The 15901-nt window shown below is 45.0% G+C and overlaps 1 protein-coding gene across 8 annotated transcripts in view; it reads left to right on the top strand.

Annotated features, from left to right (window-relative positions):
* Positions 1-15901, top strand: part of MACF1 (microtubule actin crosslinking factor 1) — a 338009-nt gene that overhangs the window by 50819 nt on the left and 271289 nt on the right. The window contains exon 1 of one of the 8 annotated variants that reach the window (XM_044945225.2): positions 10653-10821. The exons of the other annotated variants lie outside the window; for them this stretch is intronic. Within the exon in view, the coding sequence (XP_044801160.2) occupies positions 10770-10821 (52 nt within the window). The 5' untranslated portion in view covers positions 10653-10769. Of the gene's footprint in view, positions 1-10652; positions 10822-15901 lie in introns of those variants that run through there. 8 annotated transcript variants of the gene reach the window in all.

Below are 15901 nucleotides of genomic sequence, written 5' to 3'. Positions count from 1 at the left end.
TTGTGACCCCATGGACTGTAGCCCGTCAGGCTCCTCCGTCCATGGAGATTCTCCAGGCAAGAATACTGGAGTGGGTTGCCGTGCCCTCCTCCAGGGGATCTTCCCAACCCAGGGACTGAACCCATGTCTCACGCACTGCTGTTGGATCCTTTACTGTCTGAGCCACCAGGAAAGCCCTCTCCTGTATACCCTGTCTCATGCCCCAGTATCACTCTCTACCTGTTTGCTGCAGCAGGGAAACTCAGGTTTGCTTGTTTCTTGTCTTCCTTTGATTTCCGCATCTGATTGGACACTAAGTACTGTTGGTCTCAGCTCATGTTGAGTTCTAGCTCAACATGCATCCTTTCCCTTCCATTCACCCTGGATGGACCCAGGGCCCTGTTTTAGACCCTCATCATCTTTGGCTTTCTGTCAATGATCATGCCATATCTCTTCTTAAAATCTCCAGTGCTCACTGCCTTCTGTTCCTCCACAGGGTAGAGTTCAGACTTGGCATGGGTGTGATTCTCAGTTGTGTCTCTTGTTTATGCTGTTTCCTATGCCTTGGATGTTCTTTCTATTTAATCAGCTTCCCAGTTCCTATTCATGTTGTTAAGTAATCTTTCATCTCAGCTAGAATGAACTGGTTTTTTATGGTGTTCAAGCTTATTTTCTTCTATCCCAGCCAGGAAAAATTTGATTTAGCTCCTCATCTGAGTTTTCATGGTACTTTATACATCCCTTGTGGTAGTATTTATCTCCTTGTTTTACAGCTGTCTATTTAATTGGCTCCTTTAGAACATGAGTTCGTTGAAGGCAGACTATGCCTTCTTCATCCTTGGTTTCTTGGCGGGGCTGAAACAATTAGTTGAATTGATGAACTGTATATGAAGTTCTTGCTATCTCCAGATAAAGGATGTTTGCAAAGTCTGAAAGAGCTGTGCTGCGTTAGATATTGTGGTATAATCTGCCCTAGTCTTAATTTCACAGAGTACCCATGTTTACTGCATGGAGATTATAAAATAATAAGCAAAATTATAAAATTAAAGTCACCTAAAATCCCACCATTTTTGGATAATCACTGTAAATATTTCAGTATATTTTCTTTCAGACATTGTCTTCTGCTACCATATGTATATGTAAATACATATTTTGTAAAAATATACTGTTCGTAACTTGTTCAAAACCCATGGTGAAAATCTTTCAGTGTCAAAAATATGTGCTTCTGTCATAGTTTATCTTGCTGTGTGTGGTCCAGTGGTACTTGAGATAGCCCCCTATTGTTGGACTTTAAGGTAATTTTGCATCGTTTGATGTTATAAACATTGGAACAAATATACTTTGTACGTGTGTGTATTTGCACATTTAGCCACAAATTTTATATAAATTCCTAGGAGTGAAATCACTGTGTTAAAAGTTATTGGACACTTAAAAAAATTTTAGATACGTTTTGTTCAACCTCGCTCCATAAACGCTTATACATGTGGTTGAGTTTTTATACTTCATTGAGATTCCCACCCCCTCAACCCCCGTTGCCGTGGTAGGTTTTGTGTTTCTGTCCAGAGGTTTATCTATTGAAATGATTGAATAAAGGCTGTGTTTTAGGAAGATTATCTAGCAGCATGGGCAACATGGGTTGGGTGAGAAGAAGGGAAATCCATTTTTTTTTTTAAAGCTATTTTAGCAAACCAGGTGAGAAGTAGTGAGAATTAGACAGGAGAGGCTGACTGTTGAATAAAGAAGGTGACTATGAGAGGTATTTGGAAGAACTGATAGGACTTGATAGTGGGTTAGGTGAAGGATGGTGCTGTTACTCAGAGTGGGAAATTCAAAGGAGGCATTGATGTGAGGAGGAAGGATGTGGATTCACTTTTAATAACTGGAGATCTAGTTGCTATGGCATACTCAGGTGGAAATGCCCCCCAGGCAGCAGGCACTGCAGAGCGGCAGTCAGGAGAGATGCAGGGCTCACTCTCCTCAGCCTCACCTTTAAACCCTCCCTCCCCCGCAAACGAACTCCCTCGATGCCTCTGCACATGGAAGCCAGGCAGGGCTGCCTTTCTGAAGCATCTTCATTGTGTCCGCAATACAGCCTCCTACCCATTGTTCACAACCCACCTCAAAGTCCTCTAGGAAACCTTCTCCCATCACCCCCTGGAAGTTAGTTCCTAGATTCCTAAATGCTCATGGTCATTTGAAAAACTTATTTATTTGTCGTTATTTAGTTATTTTGGGTCTTCATTGCTACATGCGGGCTTTCTCTAGTTGTGATGATCAGGGGCTGCTCTTCTCTGCGATGCCCAGGCTTCTCATAGCGGTGGCTTCCCTCGTCGTGGGGCACAGGCTCTGGAGCCGGGTCAGTAGTTGCGGTGCACAAGCTTTAGCTGCTCTGCAGCATTTGGAATCTTCCTGGGCCAGGGATCAAACTCAGTTCCCCTGCATTGGCAGGGGTATTCTTACCCACTGGACCACCAGGGAAGTCCCTCCCCAAGATTCTCAAGAGTAGTTTATATCTGACCTTTAGCTTTTAAACCCCTCTGTGCTGCTGAAATTGCTGTTGTCAAATCAAGGTCACCAATCATCTCCTAATTGCCAAATCCAATGGCAGTTTTTCAACCCTGATCTTACCTGACCTTTCTGTGGTGTTTGACACTATGAAATTAAACACTCCATCCTCCTTGAAAGCTCTCCTTCCCTAACCTTTTATGACCCATGATTTTCTTCCTTCATTTACAGGTTTATCTTCCATTAAACAAGGTGCTTTCTAGGATCTGACTGATCCTCTATACAGTTTTCTCAAATGACTTGATTCATACTCATGGCTTCAATCGCTGGGTCTGATCTCTCTCCTGAGCTCCAGACACTTGTCTTGGAGCGCTGGAGGGCTTCTTTTGGATACTGACTATACAGTTACCTTTTATTCAACATGTTATAAACTGAACCCTTCATCTTCTTCCCAGGAAGCCTGCTTTGTTGTTGTTTAGTGGCTAAGTTGTGTCCATCTCTTACTCCCCATGGGCTGTATCCTGCCAGGCTCCTCTGTCCATGGGATTTCCCAGACAAGAATACTGGAGTGGGTTGCCATTTCCTTCTCCAGGGGATATTCCTAACCCAGGGATCAAACTTTCATCTCCTGTATTGCCAGGTGGATTCTTTACCACTGAGCCACCAATGAAGCCCAGGAAACCTGCTATTCCTCTCTTTATTTAAGGCCCTGTCTTCTACCCAGTCACACAAGTGACTTGGAGATTTTCTCTCTCTTGGTCCATCTACCGCATCCCACCTTAACTCAAGTAAAACAGTGATCAAATGCTGTATAATTCTACTCTCACATTCCTTTCTTTGTTCCCCATCCTCAATGCTACTTTCTTAGAGTCTATTATTCCTCAGCATTTCACATAGCAGTGTCATAACCAGTCTCCCTCCCTCTGTCTTGCTTCCCTCCTTTTCAATACTGCTGAATGCTCTTCGTAGTCACTCCCAAGCTTAAACCCTGTCTATGGCTTTCCCTTGCCTTCAGGATGAGATATGGTTTCGTGACCATGGCATGCCAAGCTTACATGTCCTGCCATCATTCTTCCAGGGCAGAGTGTACTGTGCACGCTATCCATGTCAAACTATTTTAAGTTCCTTAAATACATCATGTTCTCTCACGTTTCTACTTTGTTTCCTCTGTCTAGACACTCCTGTCCCCATCAATCTAATTCTCTCTGGCCCTGAAGTCCCGGTTCCAGCAGCGTCTCCTCCGGGAAGCCTTCCCCGGTCTCCCATGCACCACATGCACCTTCGTTGGCGTCAGCTGTACTATATTGTGTTTGGTTCACTGGCTTGTCTCCAACACTAGAGTGTAAGCTGCTTGAGGGAAGAGCACCCGTTTCCTTCATCTCCATCCTCTGTGCTCTACAAATTTGGCACAGGGCAGACACACAGGGTAGGCTTGCTGAATGTATGAATGACTGTGTGAGAAGGTTAAAGTTATCAGTGGCAGTGCTGGGATCAGGATTCAGAATCTCAAATTCCTGGCTTTTAAACACTTATTTTTTGGTTAGGTAACATGTTCACATAATTGAATATTCAAAAGGTACAAAATAACATATAGTGAAACATCTTTTCTTAACCCACCCTTTTTTAAACCCAGCCACCCTTTTCCTCTCCCTGAAGAGTATTATCAGTTTCTTGTGTTTCCTTTCAGAGATGATGTGTGCATTTAGTCCTTCACATATGTTATGATTAAGAAATTAATTTGGCAAATATTTATTGACTACTTACCATGTGCCAGGTACTTTGCTAGGCTCTGGGGGTAAACAGTGAACAAAACAAATAAAAATCCCTGCCTTTATGGAACCTAAATTCTTTTTTTTTTTTTTTCTGGAATCTAAATTCTATATATTCTTCCTCCTTCCTCTTTTTAAAATACGTAAATTAGAAGTAACATACACGCTACTCTGACATTTTGTTTTGCTTATTGTATCTTGAAGATGAATTCACATCAGTACGTTAAAGACTTTTTTCTTCCATGCTTATTATTCTGTTGTATAGATGCACTCTCATTTATTTAGCCACTTCCCTATTGACAGGCGTTTAGGGCGCTGACAGTCTTTTGCTTTTGTTGTCGTTCAGTTGCTAGATCATGTCTGACTCCTTGGCTCTTATGAAATGCTGAAATGAAAAACTTCATTGTACACTGGTCATTTTATGTATGTATATCTTTAGGAAAAATTCTTAGATGTGGAATTGTTGTATCAGAGGAGGCGTATTTGTAAATTTGATGGATGGTTTCATCCATTGCTTTGATTTTTTATGATGACTATTTCAAGCATATAAGCAAGTATAGACAATACTTCAGCATATACATATATACCCACTACTCATTAAACAGATGTTGACACCCTCATTGAGATTCTGTCTACTAGGTGCTTCTAGCACCTCCTTAACACTGTAGGGTATTCCAGCAGAATCTGGAGTGTCTTATCTTAGATTCGGATTAAGTGGTTTCTTAGAGCTCATCCCTGCCATCCTGGAGTCACCACTAAGCAGTGTATCTTGAACTTAAAAATATATATGCATAACCTCATTGTTAGCAAACGATAGCTTCAGAGGAAAATTCCATTGTGTTATTTTTAGTACCTGGAATCTGACTCTTAAAAATGTTTATTTGTCTCCTTCCTCTGCTCAAAAGCAGCAAAGAAATGCTACTGGAAGTTGGTGGCCTGTCTTTTTGGAGACTTGTTTTATTTGCTGGTCGAGGAGGCCAGGCGAATTGAGCCAGAAGCACACCAGCACTCCCTCTCCCCCTTTGGCAGGTGCCTACCTTTAACTGACTTGGAGGTGTAGCAGTGTCCTTAGTGTGGGTCCTGATGGAGCTGATGAGAGAAACTGTTCTTGAAGGGAGGAAGCTATTGATCTGTCTCTATTACACCTACATACCTGTAACTGTTTCAGTAGGCCTTTTTTTTTTTTTGGGTCTGCATTGCATGGCATGTGGGATCTTAGTTCCCAAACAGGGATCAAACCCATGCCCCCTGCATTGGAAGCATGGAGTTTTTAACTATTGGACCACCAGGGAAGTCCCTTAGTTGGCTTTTGTTGAAATTAATTTCCTTCCTTCCCTTCTCTCTGCTGGAGACCTATAACTGCATTCCAGGGGTAGGTGACTCTTGATTCTGATCTTTTTCTTAGGTCCTCAGAGTGTCCAGCAATGAGGCTTTCACATTTTATGGTTTTATAGACATAGTTTCAGGTAGGTCTGAGGTTATGCAGGTGCAGATTCTCCCTAAAAGCAGGTGTTTCTGCCTTCCCTTCCAATTGCTCAGTCCTCTTTACCTTGTTTGGACTTGTACTTTCATGTAATCACCATCAGTTCAGTTCAGTTCAGTTGCTCAGTCTTGTCTGACTCTTTGCGACCCCATGAATCACAGCACGCCAGGCCTCCCTGTCCATCACCAACTCCTGGAGTTTACTCAAACTCATGCCCATCGCGTCGGTGATGCCATCCAGCCATCTCATCCTCTGTCATCCCCTTCTCCTCCTGCCCTCAATCCTTCCCAGCATCACGGTCTTTTCCAGTGAGTCAACTCTTCGCATGAGGTAGCCAAAGTATTGGAGTTTCAGCTTCAACATCAGTCCTTCCAGTGACTTGGAGGTGTAGCAGTGTCCTTAGTCTGGGTCCTGATGGAGCTGATGAGAGAAACTATTCTTGGAGGGAGGAAGCTGTTGATCTGTCTCTATTACACCATATAATATGGTATATTACACCATATAATATGGTAATCACCATAGGGAGGAGAGAATGCATGGGTTGCATCCATTTCTCCGTGGACCACACAATGAAAAAGAAAAGGATCAAGGAGAGAGAGCTGGGTTGAGAGTCCCTGGCCTAAAGCACAAACCCCTTTTAAGTCCATTGTCAAACCCTGTAGTATAGGTTTGACCACACAAAGTGCCTCTCCAGGCCACGGGCGAGCACAGGATGGGCAGAACTCCTTGGACTCGCACTTAATTCCTGTTAAAGCCTCTTGTGGTCCTGCTATTTCAGTCCTTTCCTCTAAGCAAGAGGTCTGACTGTGTGTGTGTGTGTGTGATCATCGGCACTGTCTAGTACCTACGACATTTACATCACTGGAGATTGGTCTTTTAAATTTTGCTAGTTGGATAGAGTAACATAAAATGGGTTAAATTTGTATAAATCTGAGTTGTCCATTACTCTTGAAACTGAGTATTTCTTTGTGTATTTTTAAAAATTTATTTATTTGATTGGAGGATAATTACAATATTGTGATGGTTTTTGCCATATGTCACTATGAGTTGGCCATAGGTAGACATGCGTCCCCTCTATCCTGAACCTGCCTCTCTTCTGTTCCTCAGCCCTGCAGCCTTGGCCCCGGGGACAAGCCTTCTTCAGATGGCAAACTCATTTTCTCTCTAGCGGCCCAGCAGGACAAGGTGTAATTCAACTCCACGCTCCATCAGACACTGCTGCCAGGGGAGATAATGGAGAAAGTGATCTTTGTTGCTCCCTGAATAGGACTATGAACCTGGCACCTGCTTTTGTTACTGGCTTGTTAAGTCACTGGAGACATTTTTCTTGTCTTCAGCTGCTTTGGGGTAACAGTGGCAACTGGCTGTCAGGGTATCAGTTCTGCCTCAAAGAAAATGATGTCTTTAAAGCAGCTTTACCTTTTATGCCTCTAAAACCTCTTGTCTTCAGGGCTGGCGTTGGGAATGAGCAGTTGGGCCTTCACTTTGACCACCCATGACCCTCATCTTCTCTGGTCCTGAGGAAAGATTCCTTCCTTTTTCCTCTGGCTTTCTCGTTAGACTCTGAGGTTCCGTGTTCCAGGCACATAGGTCAGGGCCTGGTGCATGGCGAGTATGCAGCAGGTATGTGTGGAATGGGTGAATTCTTACACTGTGCAGATTTAGGGTCACTGACCCTGGTGACGAGAGGGTGACATTTATTTTTAAGGGAAAGGTTGCCTTTCCCTTAAAAGGAATACGGAAAGTCTGGATTTCTGGGAGGTTTTGGGAACTGTGGGAACTCCAAGATAGGACTTGTTCTCTCCTTTTGGGCCTAGAACATTCCCCTCAGCTGAAACTCTGCTGGCAGACTTGCTGTCCTGTTTCAGGAATAATATCCTGAACCTGACTCAGACCTCTCCACCCAGGGTCCGACATCCCTGAGCCCACCCGAGGGCAGGGCAGGTATCCTTTTTAACTGTCATCCTGTCACCACAGAGTCACAGTGCGTGAGGACCACACCTCGTGCACTGAGTCTGGACTTCCTGATCTGCCTGCGTTCAGTCCAGTTCCACTCAGCCCTTAGGTGTCTGCGCCTTTGTAAAGGCTGTTGGAGACAGCAGGGCTTTTTTCCCCTTTGTCAGCAGCTGGCCAGAGTGCCTGTTAGACTGCCAGGTCCTGAGCCTTTCACATTTTGTCTGTCTCTGTCTGGGACTTAGGGCAGAATCGCTTACCACTCGAGGTTACCTCTCACTGTTCACCATTGTGAGACCTATGAGAATAAAAGATGAAGGGCCACGAAGATCACAGAGAGGTGCTGGATCATGGTGCTTTGAAATGCTGATTCTAGTGAAAGGCCCTTGGTGTGCAAGAAAGCAACTGGAGTCCAGGCCATTGTCCCCCCTCCCCTCTTCCCGAGAGCCTCAAGTTGGAACCATCCCTCACTTCAGGATTCTAAACATCCTTGTTTTTGTTTAATTTTTATCTGATAAAAGGTTATTAATTTCAGTGGTGAAACACACAGAGGAAATGACAGACTAACATGTGTTGTCTTTTAAGTGCACTTAGTGTAAGTGGCTATTTTAAAGTCAGTTGTTCCTGCTGTCAGATCCCTGTTGTCTGGCCTGCTTTCCTCCCTTAGGTGGGAGGAGTCTCGGATAGAATTTTACAGGGACGTTGTTCCTTCCAGTACTTACATTCAGACTGTCCCTTGTTAACTTCTTTCAGATCTTGACACAGACGAGGTCTTAGAAATCAGTTCAGAGGTTCTTTACCTGTGGTTCACTGACCCCTATCCACTTGTAAACCAAAGTTTGGCAGTAGGTGAATATGTGCCTTTTCCTAGGAAGAGTAGCTTTAGTTTTCATCAGGTTCTCACTGGGGTTAGTGGCTTAAAACAAGAACTACCATTTTATAGGAATTTGGAGCTCCTGCTCACATGGCTCGTTTAATGGCAAAGTTGGATCTTGAGAGAAATTCTGGAATCCAGGTATCATGACTCTGTAACCAAAGTTCTTTCCACTGCGCTCTCTTATCCACACTCTTCCAGGAGAAATAGTAGAATAAAGCCAGGGAACCAGGCACATGTGATCTGAACTGTTATTTATTGTTTGCCTTTCGCATCCACAGCTTCATTTCACGAATGAGGAATCCAAGGCACCTGGTCTGTGACCTCAAACATAGTTTGGTTCTCACAGTAGTGTGTCGTGGAATCTATAGTCACTTTTGAGCACATATGTATTTACCGTATCCCACTGTCTCTTATGCTTTGTAAGCAGAAGAGCTTTTTATGCTTTTAACCTTGCCCATTAAAATGGTTCTTTGAAAAAAGGAACCACGTGTCATGTCCCCCCAACTCCTAACATTCAGATCTGCATAGTAGCTGGCTACCTTGTTGGCACCGTTAACCAACTAGTAACAACAGAAGGCACAAAAGCTTGGGTTGGTTATTTTTATTATCCAAAGATTTTTCCCTTTCCATTTTCTTGGCAGCTGTTAATGTTATTTAGCCTGATCTTTTCAAGTAGACATACTCCCTTTTCTCTTTGTTTTCACAATGCTACTTATACAGTTTCTGCACCTTGCATCCAGCCCGCATTGTTGGGAGTTCTACCACATCACTGAATGGCAGCCTACCTGGCAGGTTACTCTGGAAAACTTCGGACTTGGGAGAGAGGTATCTCTCTTATGAGGGGTTGTTCACTGGATTCTGACTCGGTTGTTAGCACTCATGGGTGCTTAGCTCAGGTCTGTGAACTGTAGGTTCTTTTCATGCTGTCTTACTGACCTGTAATGCAACTTTTGGACAGATTGCTTAACTTCTGTTTTCTCATCTGTAATGGAAAATTTGCAGTTACTTTCCTAAAAACATTTTCAAAGATGAGTATAACAATGCAGATGAACCACTTTGTATTTCTTACATCAAAGATGCTACAAAGTTTGAGGATTTCTTCCCTTTAATTATAATCTGTGCAGATCATCCTAAGAGCCTGTGACAGTTAGGGCGAGTTATCTTTTTGAGGCTGGAATAGAAAGAAATTAGCATCAGCTACTGACATCACTAAAGCAAACTAAAAACAAGTAAGCGGTGGTGGTGGTTTAGTCATTAAGTCGTGCCCCACTCTTTTGCGACCCCATGAACCATAGCCTGCCAGGCTCCTCGAACCACGGGACAAGAATACTGAGGTGGGTTGCCATTTCCTTCTCCAGATGATCTTCCCGACCTAGGAATCGAACCCGCATCTCCTGCACTGCAGATGAATTCTTGACCGCTGAGCCACCAGGGAAGCCCAAAAACAAATTAGCTGAGTGAAATATTGCCCTAAAGTAGGGAGCATGCGGGTTGTGTCTGGGCTGCGTTTTCTTCCTTGTTTTGGGGGAAGGTCTTGCCTCCCTGAGTTAGGCTTTTCGCAGTTGGGGAGTGGGCTCCCACAGAAGTTTCTGCTTCCTTGCCTGCCTTGGACTGTGTTCCTGTGAAGCGTCTCCTCTGTATGTGGCTGTATTCCGGTCTGTAAACACGACTGCTGTGAGCACGGTGCAGAGTTGGGTGTTTATTTGTAAAGCCCGTCTCATTGCCATGTGATATTTGCCCAGGAACTCGTGTTGTGGTGACACTCGGTGGCCAGTGTGGCCCTTTAAAGGTTTCTTTCTCCGATGTTAAGATGAGCCCTTCACTGGTGTCCTGAGAAGCAGTTAAGCCTCTCTCCCTAGAGTTTAAACCAGAGGAGCAGTAATCCCAGTGGAGTCTGGGATGGGGTCTAACGGGAAGGTGGCAGATGAGGTGGCAGATGACAGGCAGGGGCTGCTGTGGTCTCCCGCCTCATTTGCACAAAGGAGGGGCGGGCCTCTCTTGGGGAGGTATTTCCGCTCATTGCAACAAATGAGGGCGCGCAAAGGGCTGCAATGTAATGAGGCTCCTCTGTGACGTCACTTGCAAGTGTGGTCAAAGTCCAGCTCTTGGGGGCTAGGAGACGCAGTGGAGCTCTCCCTTCTCAGCTGTCACCGCGATATGGTGCCTGCTTCCAGCCACTGAGCCGCCGCAGCTGGGCCGGGGCATGAATGCCTACAAGTACCAGAAGTTCCTGGAGGGGCTCAATAACCTGAGAGGTATCGCAGGGCTCTTGGCTCCACGCCTCCTGTCCTTACTGGTTGTGAACAGTTGCTGTGGTGTGTGTTGTATGGGATCTTTACTTTCCATCAATCCGTAGGGGCTTAGAACGCCCTCTGACTCAGAGCCAGCATAGTTTTTCCTGGGTTTGGGCAATGGCATAGGAGGGGTAGGGTTTGTAAATGTGAGCGTGGGAGACGGGAGGGGATCCTCTCAGTACTCCAGTTGCAGCCCGTTCTCTTGCTTGAATGGGCACTAAAGCCACGTTCGGCCTCGAGCTCAGCACTGTTCAGGGCGCTCCCCAGCAGGGCAGGTGGAGGGCTCCTGCCTTGGGCTCTGCGGCCCCACCTTGGTGCACCTGGGGCTCTTGGGCCAGGTTTTCCTCTTGCCTGTGTCTGCAGTGAGTCAGAGCCCTGTCTGGAGAGAGCAGGGAGTCGGGATGGCTGTGGGGGGAGGGGGGGGGCGGAATGCTGGTTGGTGTGGTGGAGATGCCATTGTAAAGGGTAAATCAGTGACTTTAAAGGGGGCAACTTTTTACTAAAATAATATTTACAGGGAGTAGTGTTTGCTTTGCAAGGTTGGCAGACTTTTCATTGATTATAGATGAGAAAAATACTCCCAGATATGATGATGCAAGGCTCTTCTTGGGTATTAAGGAGGAAAATGAATGCAAGCTTTTTACTTCTCCCTTTTTCATTAATAGGTAGTTTTATTTTCTGTTTAGAAAGGTGCTCAAACCCTCCCTGTTTCATCAGCAGTCAGGGTTCTGGACCCAGAGTGACCATGGGGTGTGGAAAGAGTTGGGGGAGATTGAGGGAAAGGGTGAAGCCGCCTCCTTCGGGGTGGGGGGAGTGGCAGGAGATCTGCTCTCAATCCTGCCAGGGCCTCTTTAGATATTTCACTTTCTTTCATTATCTGTAAAGTAACAGTTTCCTGATGCTGGGAAAGCTTGGGGGCAGGAGAAGAAGGGGATGACAGAGGACGAGATGGCTGGATGGCATCACCGACTCCATGGACATGGGTTTGGGTGGACTCTGGGAGTTGCTGATGGACAGGGGGGCCTGGCGTGCTGCGGTTCATGGGGTTGTAAAGAGTCGGACACAACAGAGGGACTGAACTGAACAGTTTCTAAAAGAACATAAATGTGAGGAGCTTTATATGCTACAAAGGGATATACATCCATAAAGTATTCTTCCATTGATCTCTATCTTCTCTTCCCCTTTCTCTTCCCAGTGCCATACAAACATTTTTTTTCCAGAACTTCCAACAGCTGGAGCCAGTCCCTTTTGGGTTGAGGGCTCTGCGAGCTTATCAGTCATCAGATGGGTCTTAGCAATAATGAGCAACGTCAACTGTTCCTTTCCTGTCAAAGGAAGTTTTGAGAGAACAGAAAGAGCCGGAACTCCTTCATCCAGACCCATGCGGAAGAGATGGCAGGTTGGGCCAGAAACCAGTGGTGCTTCTCAGTGACTCTGCCAGCTCTGGGCCTTGCTGGGGACTGGATGAAGGAATGTGCAGGACTGTACCCTTGTCCCATACAAGAGCCCCTCTTCTTGCCCTCTTCTCTGTCCTAGAGAATCCTTCTATATTCCTGGATATGAAGCCCACTCAACAGCAGGAGCCTCTTCCCTTGGAAGGGTTATCACATTTAATTAATCTGCATATTCCTTCAGGAGCAGAAAAGCCTCAGAGTAGGAATCCCAGACCTCTCCTTGGGCACTGAGCTCCTTAATGTAGCTCTATTCCCTGTTATCTTTAGTGTCATTCTTCTGATAAAAGGCCAGAGCTTTCTACAGATTTATGGGTGGTGGGTGGAAACTACTGGAGGTCAACATAACTTTTCCTTTTGGTTCCCCTTTTGTCAAGGGCTTAGAGAAGCAGTGACCCACACTAGGACAGCCACAGCCTATGTGGATCAGGTTTAGTAGTGACCTAAGTGGATTCCTGACGTTCTCAGGAGACCATGCCGCTCATAACTCTGCCCCCCTCTGCCGTATGTGTGTGCTTCAGGAACAGAGGGCAGGTATGAGGGCTGAGAGCACTTCTTGTTTTCCTCCCATAAAACATGCATGGGGGCCTTTTTTACTCCCTGAATAGGAGTTGTTTTGGTCCCCAATGTCCTCTAACTCTCCTGACTTTATCTGGGGGCTAATGGGACAAGTAGCTCTTGATCTGATCATCTCAGGGCTTGTAGATGTTAAAAGTTACATACACCCTACATACAAAGGTTATTTTTGCTTTGGAGGAGGTTATATTGAAACCAGCTTGGCAATCATCTGTTTTCTCAGTTCACCTATAAAGTTTTTTTTTTCCCTCCTTCCTTTGCTCTGTTTTTACTAGGAATGAATGAATAACATGGCAAGGAATGAGTGAGTGCCAGACAGTAAATGTACCTGTCATGGGGAGTTCCTTTATAGGACTGAAATCAGAGAAGAGAAGTGACCCCAAGAGCAGCAGCTACCCCTCCACTTTTCCCACCCAGACCCTAGGGCTGTCTGCCGTGTTATTTTGGTTCTGCACGTCCAAGATGAACTCTGAGAAGCACTTACTGCCATGGACATTAAATAAGAGGACATATTACACTTAGTGCGTGGTTTATATGTCTGGTATGTGGCTGGAATTCACCAACTGTTCCACCTCCTCTTTCTCCTGTCTCTCCCATACACTGCTTTGAGCCACAGTGGTCTTGTGCTTATGCTGGTCCGGGATGAACTGGATCAGGTCACTTTCTGACTGAGGTGTTGTACTCCTGGTCGCCCATCTGCATGTTTGGTTCCAGGTCGTACTTGATCTTGCTGGTGGTTGAGACTGCAAGACAGCAGCAGTGGTGATATTTTTGAAAATGTTATGCGCTCAGCAAATGTTGGTTACGGACTAGGCACTGTTCTAAGCACTTCCCTGTGTTTTTTCATGTAGCACTTGTAATAACTCCCATTTTACAGTGGTGTAACCAAGGCTCGGCTGAGCCAAGAACAGGGTCACATGTCCTGCTAAGGAGATAGCAGTGCCTGGGAGTATAGCAGCCAAGATGGCTATGTTGTGTGGCATCTAATGCTGAGGACCATAGGAAGTAGGAGGGAATACCCAAGTCTGTCAAGTGTAGGTGTGAAACGCACTTGCGCACCTTCCTCTGAGGGAGGGCAGAGCAGTATCGTGCTTTGGAATGAGGGCAGTAGAGCTTCTCTCTCCACACTAGCCTCCTTGAGCCACGTTCTGTTTTCTAATCCTTCATTCACTTACATACACTGTATAATAGTCTTTATGGCATAAAATGTATAATATACACCAGTTTGTCCTGTTCGCTCAAAGAAAGCATCTGATTAACTCCCTTCTCTCTCAGAACCTGAATCTTTTGCAGGTGGGAGAGGTGCCTGGAAAAAGGACATGTGGTTACTTTGGTTTAGTCCTTATAATCATTTCTGGAACATTGCTATAGGTCTTAGACAAGTATTCCCCCAAGTCTGAGTTGCCAGGCCAACATTTAGACACAAACTGCGGCCTTTGTCAAACTCTGCTGTGGTTTGTTTGCCTCAGTGCCCCCTGATCATGGTCAGTAGCTGCTTCCCTTCTTCATTTCACCTGTCCCTTTGTGTATTCCAGAGGGGCTGACAGAGGCAGGTAATTGGCTCCCCTTCTTCGATCAGCTACTGACTTTGCTTTTCTTCACATGGTTCGGCTTGTGGCCGCTCCTCCATCTAGTGGGTAACTGTTGAAGAGAGCCCAGTGGGAGAATAGAGACACTGTGTAAGTCTTGGCGTTTCCGTCTCCAATTTCCTGTGAATCTTTGTTGCTTTGATGCCAGGGCTGAGGTGCAATATGTTTCATTGCTCCAGTTTCCTCTGGAAGGCTTTAACTTCTATTTGTCAAGCTTGCCAGAACCCACAGCTGTTGAATGATTTCTGCCTAGATGGACCTCTTTCGTGAGCATGACAGGTTGAACTATTGGCCCAAGCCCCACCCTTTGGCAGAGCCCAGGCCTGTGCTGTGACTGGTAACTGGGGACTAATAGGGAGGCAGAGAGGTAGGTAAGGTTAAGTAATGAGAAAATAGTTCTCTAGCCCTTGCTAAAAAAATTTGAGATAGGTTTGTGGGATAATGACTGACTTATTGAAGCAAATGTACCCCCAGCATATCCATGTACTTTCACCCTTCTCTGCCTTTGCGCGTGCCCACGCACACACACACACACACACTGCGCGTGCCCCCCCCCCCCCCCAAGTCTTGTTCTCTCTGCCTGGAAGACCAATGTTGTTTTCTCTCTGTGTCAAATTTCTCTTTTCCTTCACTGCCTAGCTCAGTCTTACTACCTGCCTCCCCACCATAGTTTTTTGTTTGTTTTGTTTTGTTGAACTTCTACATATAATTATTCTCTCTTCCTTATCTGTGTTGCCAGAATTTTTTTTTTTTTTTTTGTCATACTGTGCAATATGTGGGATCCTAGTTCTCTGACTAGGGATCAAACCTATACCCTCTGCATTGGAAGCATGAGTTCTTAACCACTGGACCAACAGGAAAGTCCCTACAATATCATTTCTTAAGCTGTATGGTATTTTATAAAATGTAAGGGTCATTTATTTAACATTACCCAATTATGGGGTGTGTACATTTCTAATTTTTCACTGCTATAGTATGATAATGAACATTCTTATAAATAAATTTTTCTGTGCATCTCTGATTATATTTTTTGGATAGATTCCTAGAAGTGGAATTATTGGACTTAAATCATACATTCACTGCTCTGAATGTTGGTTTTTAACTTTATTTCACGTTTAAAAGCTACTGAAGATACCTGTAACCCTTTGTATACCTTTCTGATAGCTCTCAGCCCTTGCCCTCTGGGAATAGCTCTGTCTTCAGGCTCAGTGGCCAGCTGGTTCAGCTGTTTTATTATTCAGTTAATTTCATCATGGGACAGACGCCAAGTGTCTCTTTCACTTAGTTAGCAGCTCCCACATGTCATCATCACATCACCACACTGTCTGACTCTGAAGCTTTTCCCCAAGCAGCTCCAGGCTTCGTTGATAAACAGCTTCATTGATTCTCCCAAACCCAGTACCTTTTCTTTTAGATCAGGAGAGA

This window comes from Bubalus bubalis, chromosome 6, assembly GCF_019923935.1.
Source record: "Bubalus bubalis isolate 160015118507 breed Murrah chromosome 6, NDDB_SH_1, whole genome shotgun sequence".
NCBI classification, from domain to species: domain Eukaryota; kingdom Metazoa; phylum Chordata; class Mammalia; order Artiodactyla; family Bovidae; genus Bubalus; species Bubalus bubalis.
The sequence above is the reverse complement of the archived record's forward strand: the minus strand, read 5'-3'. Positions and strand labels throughout refer to the sequence as shown.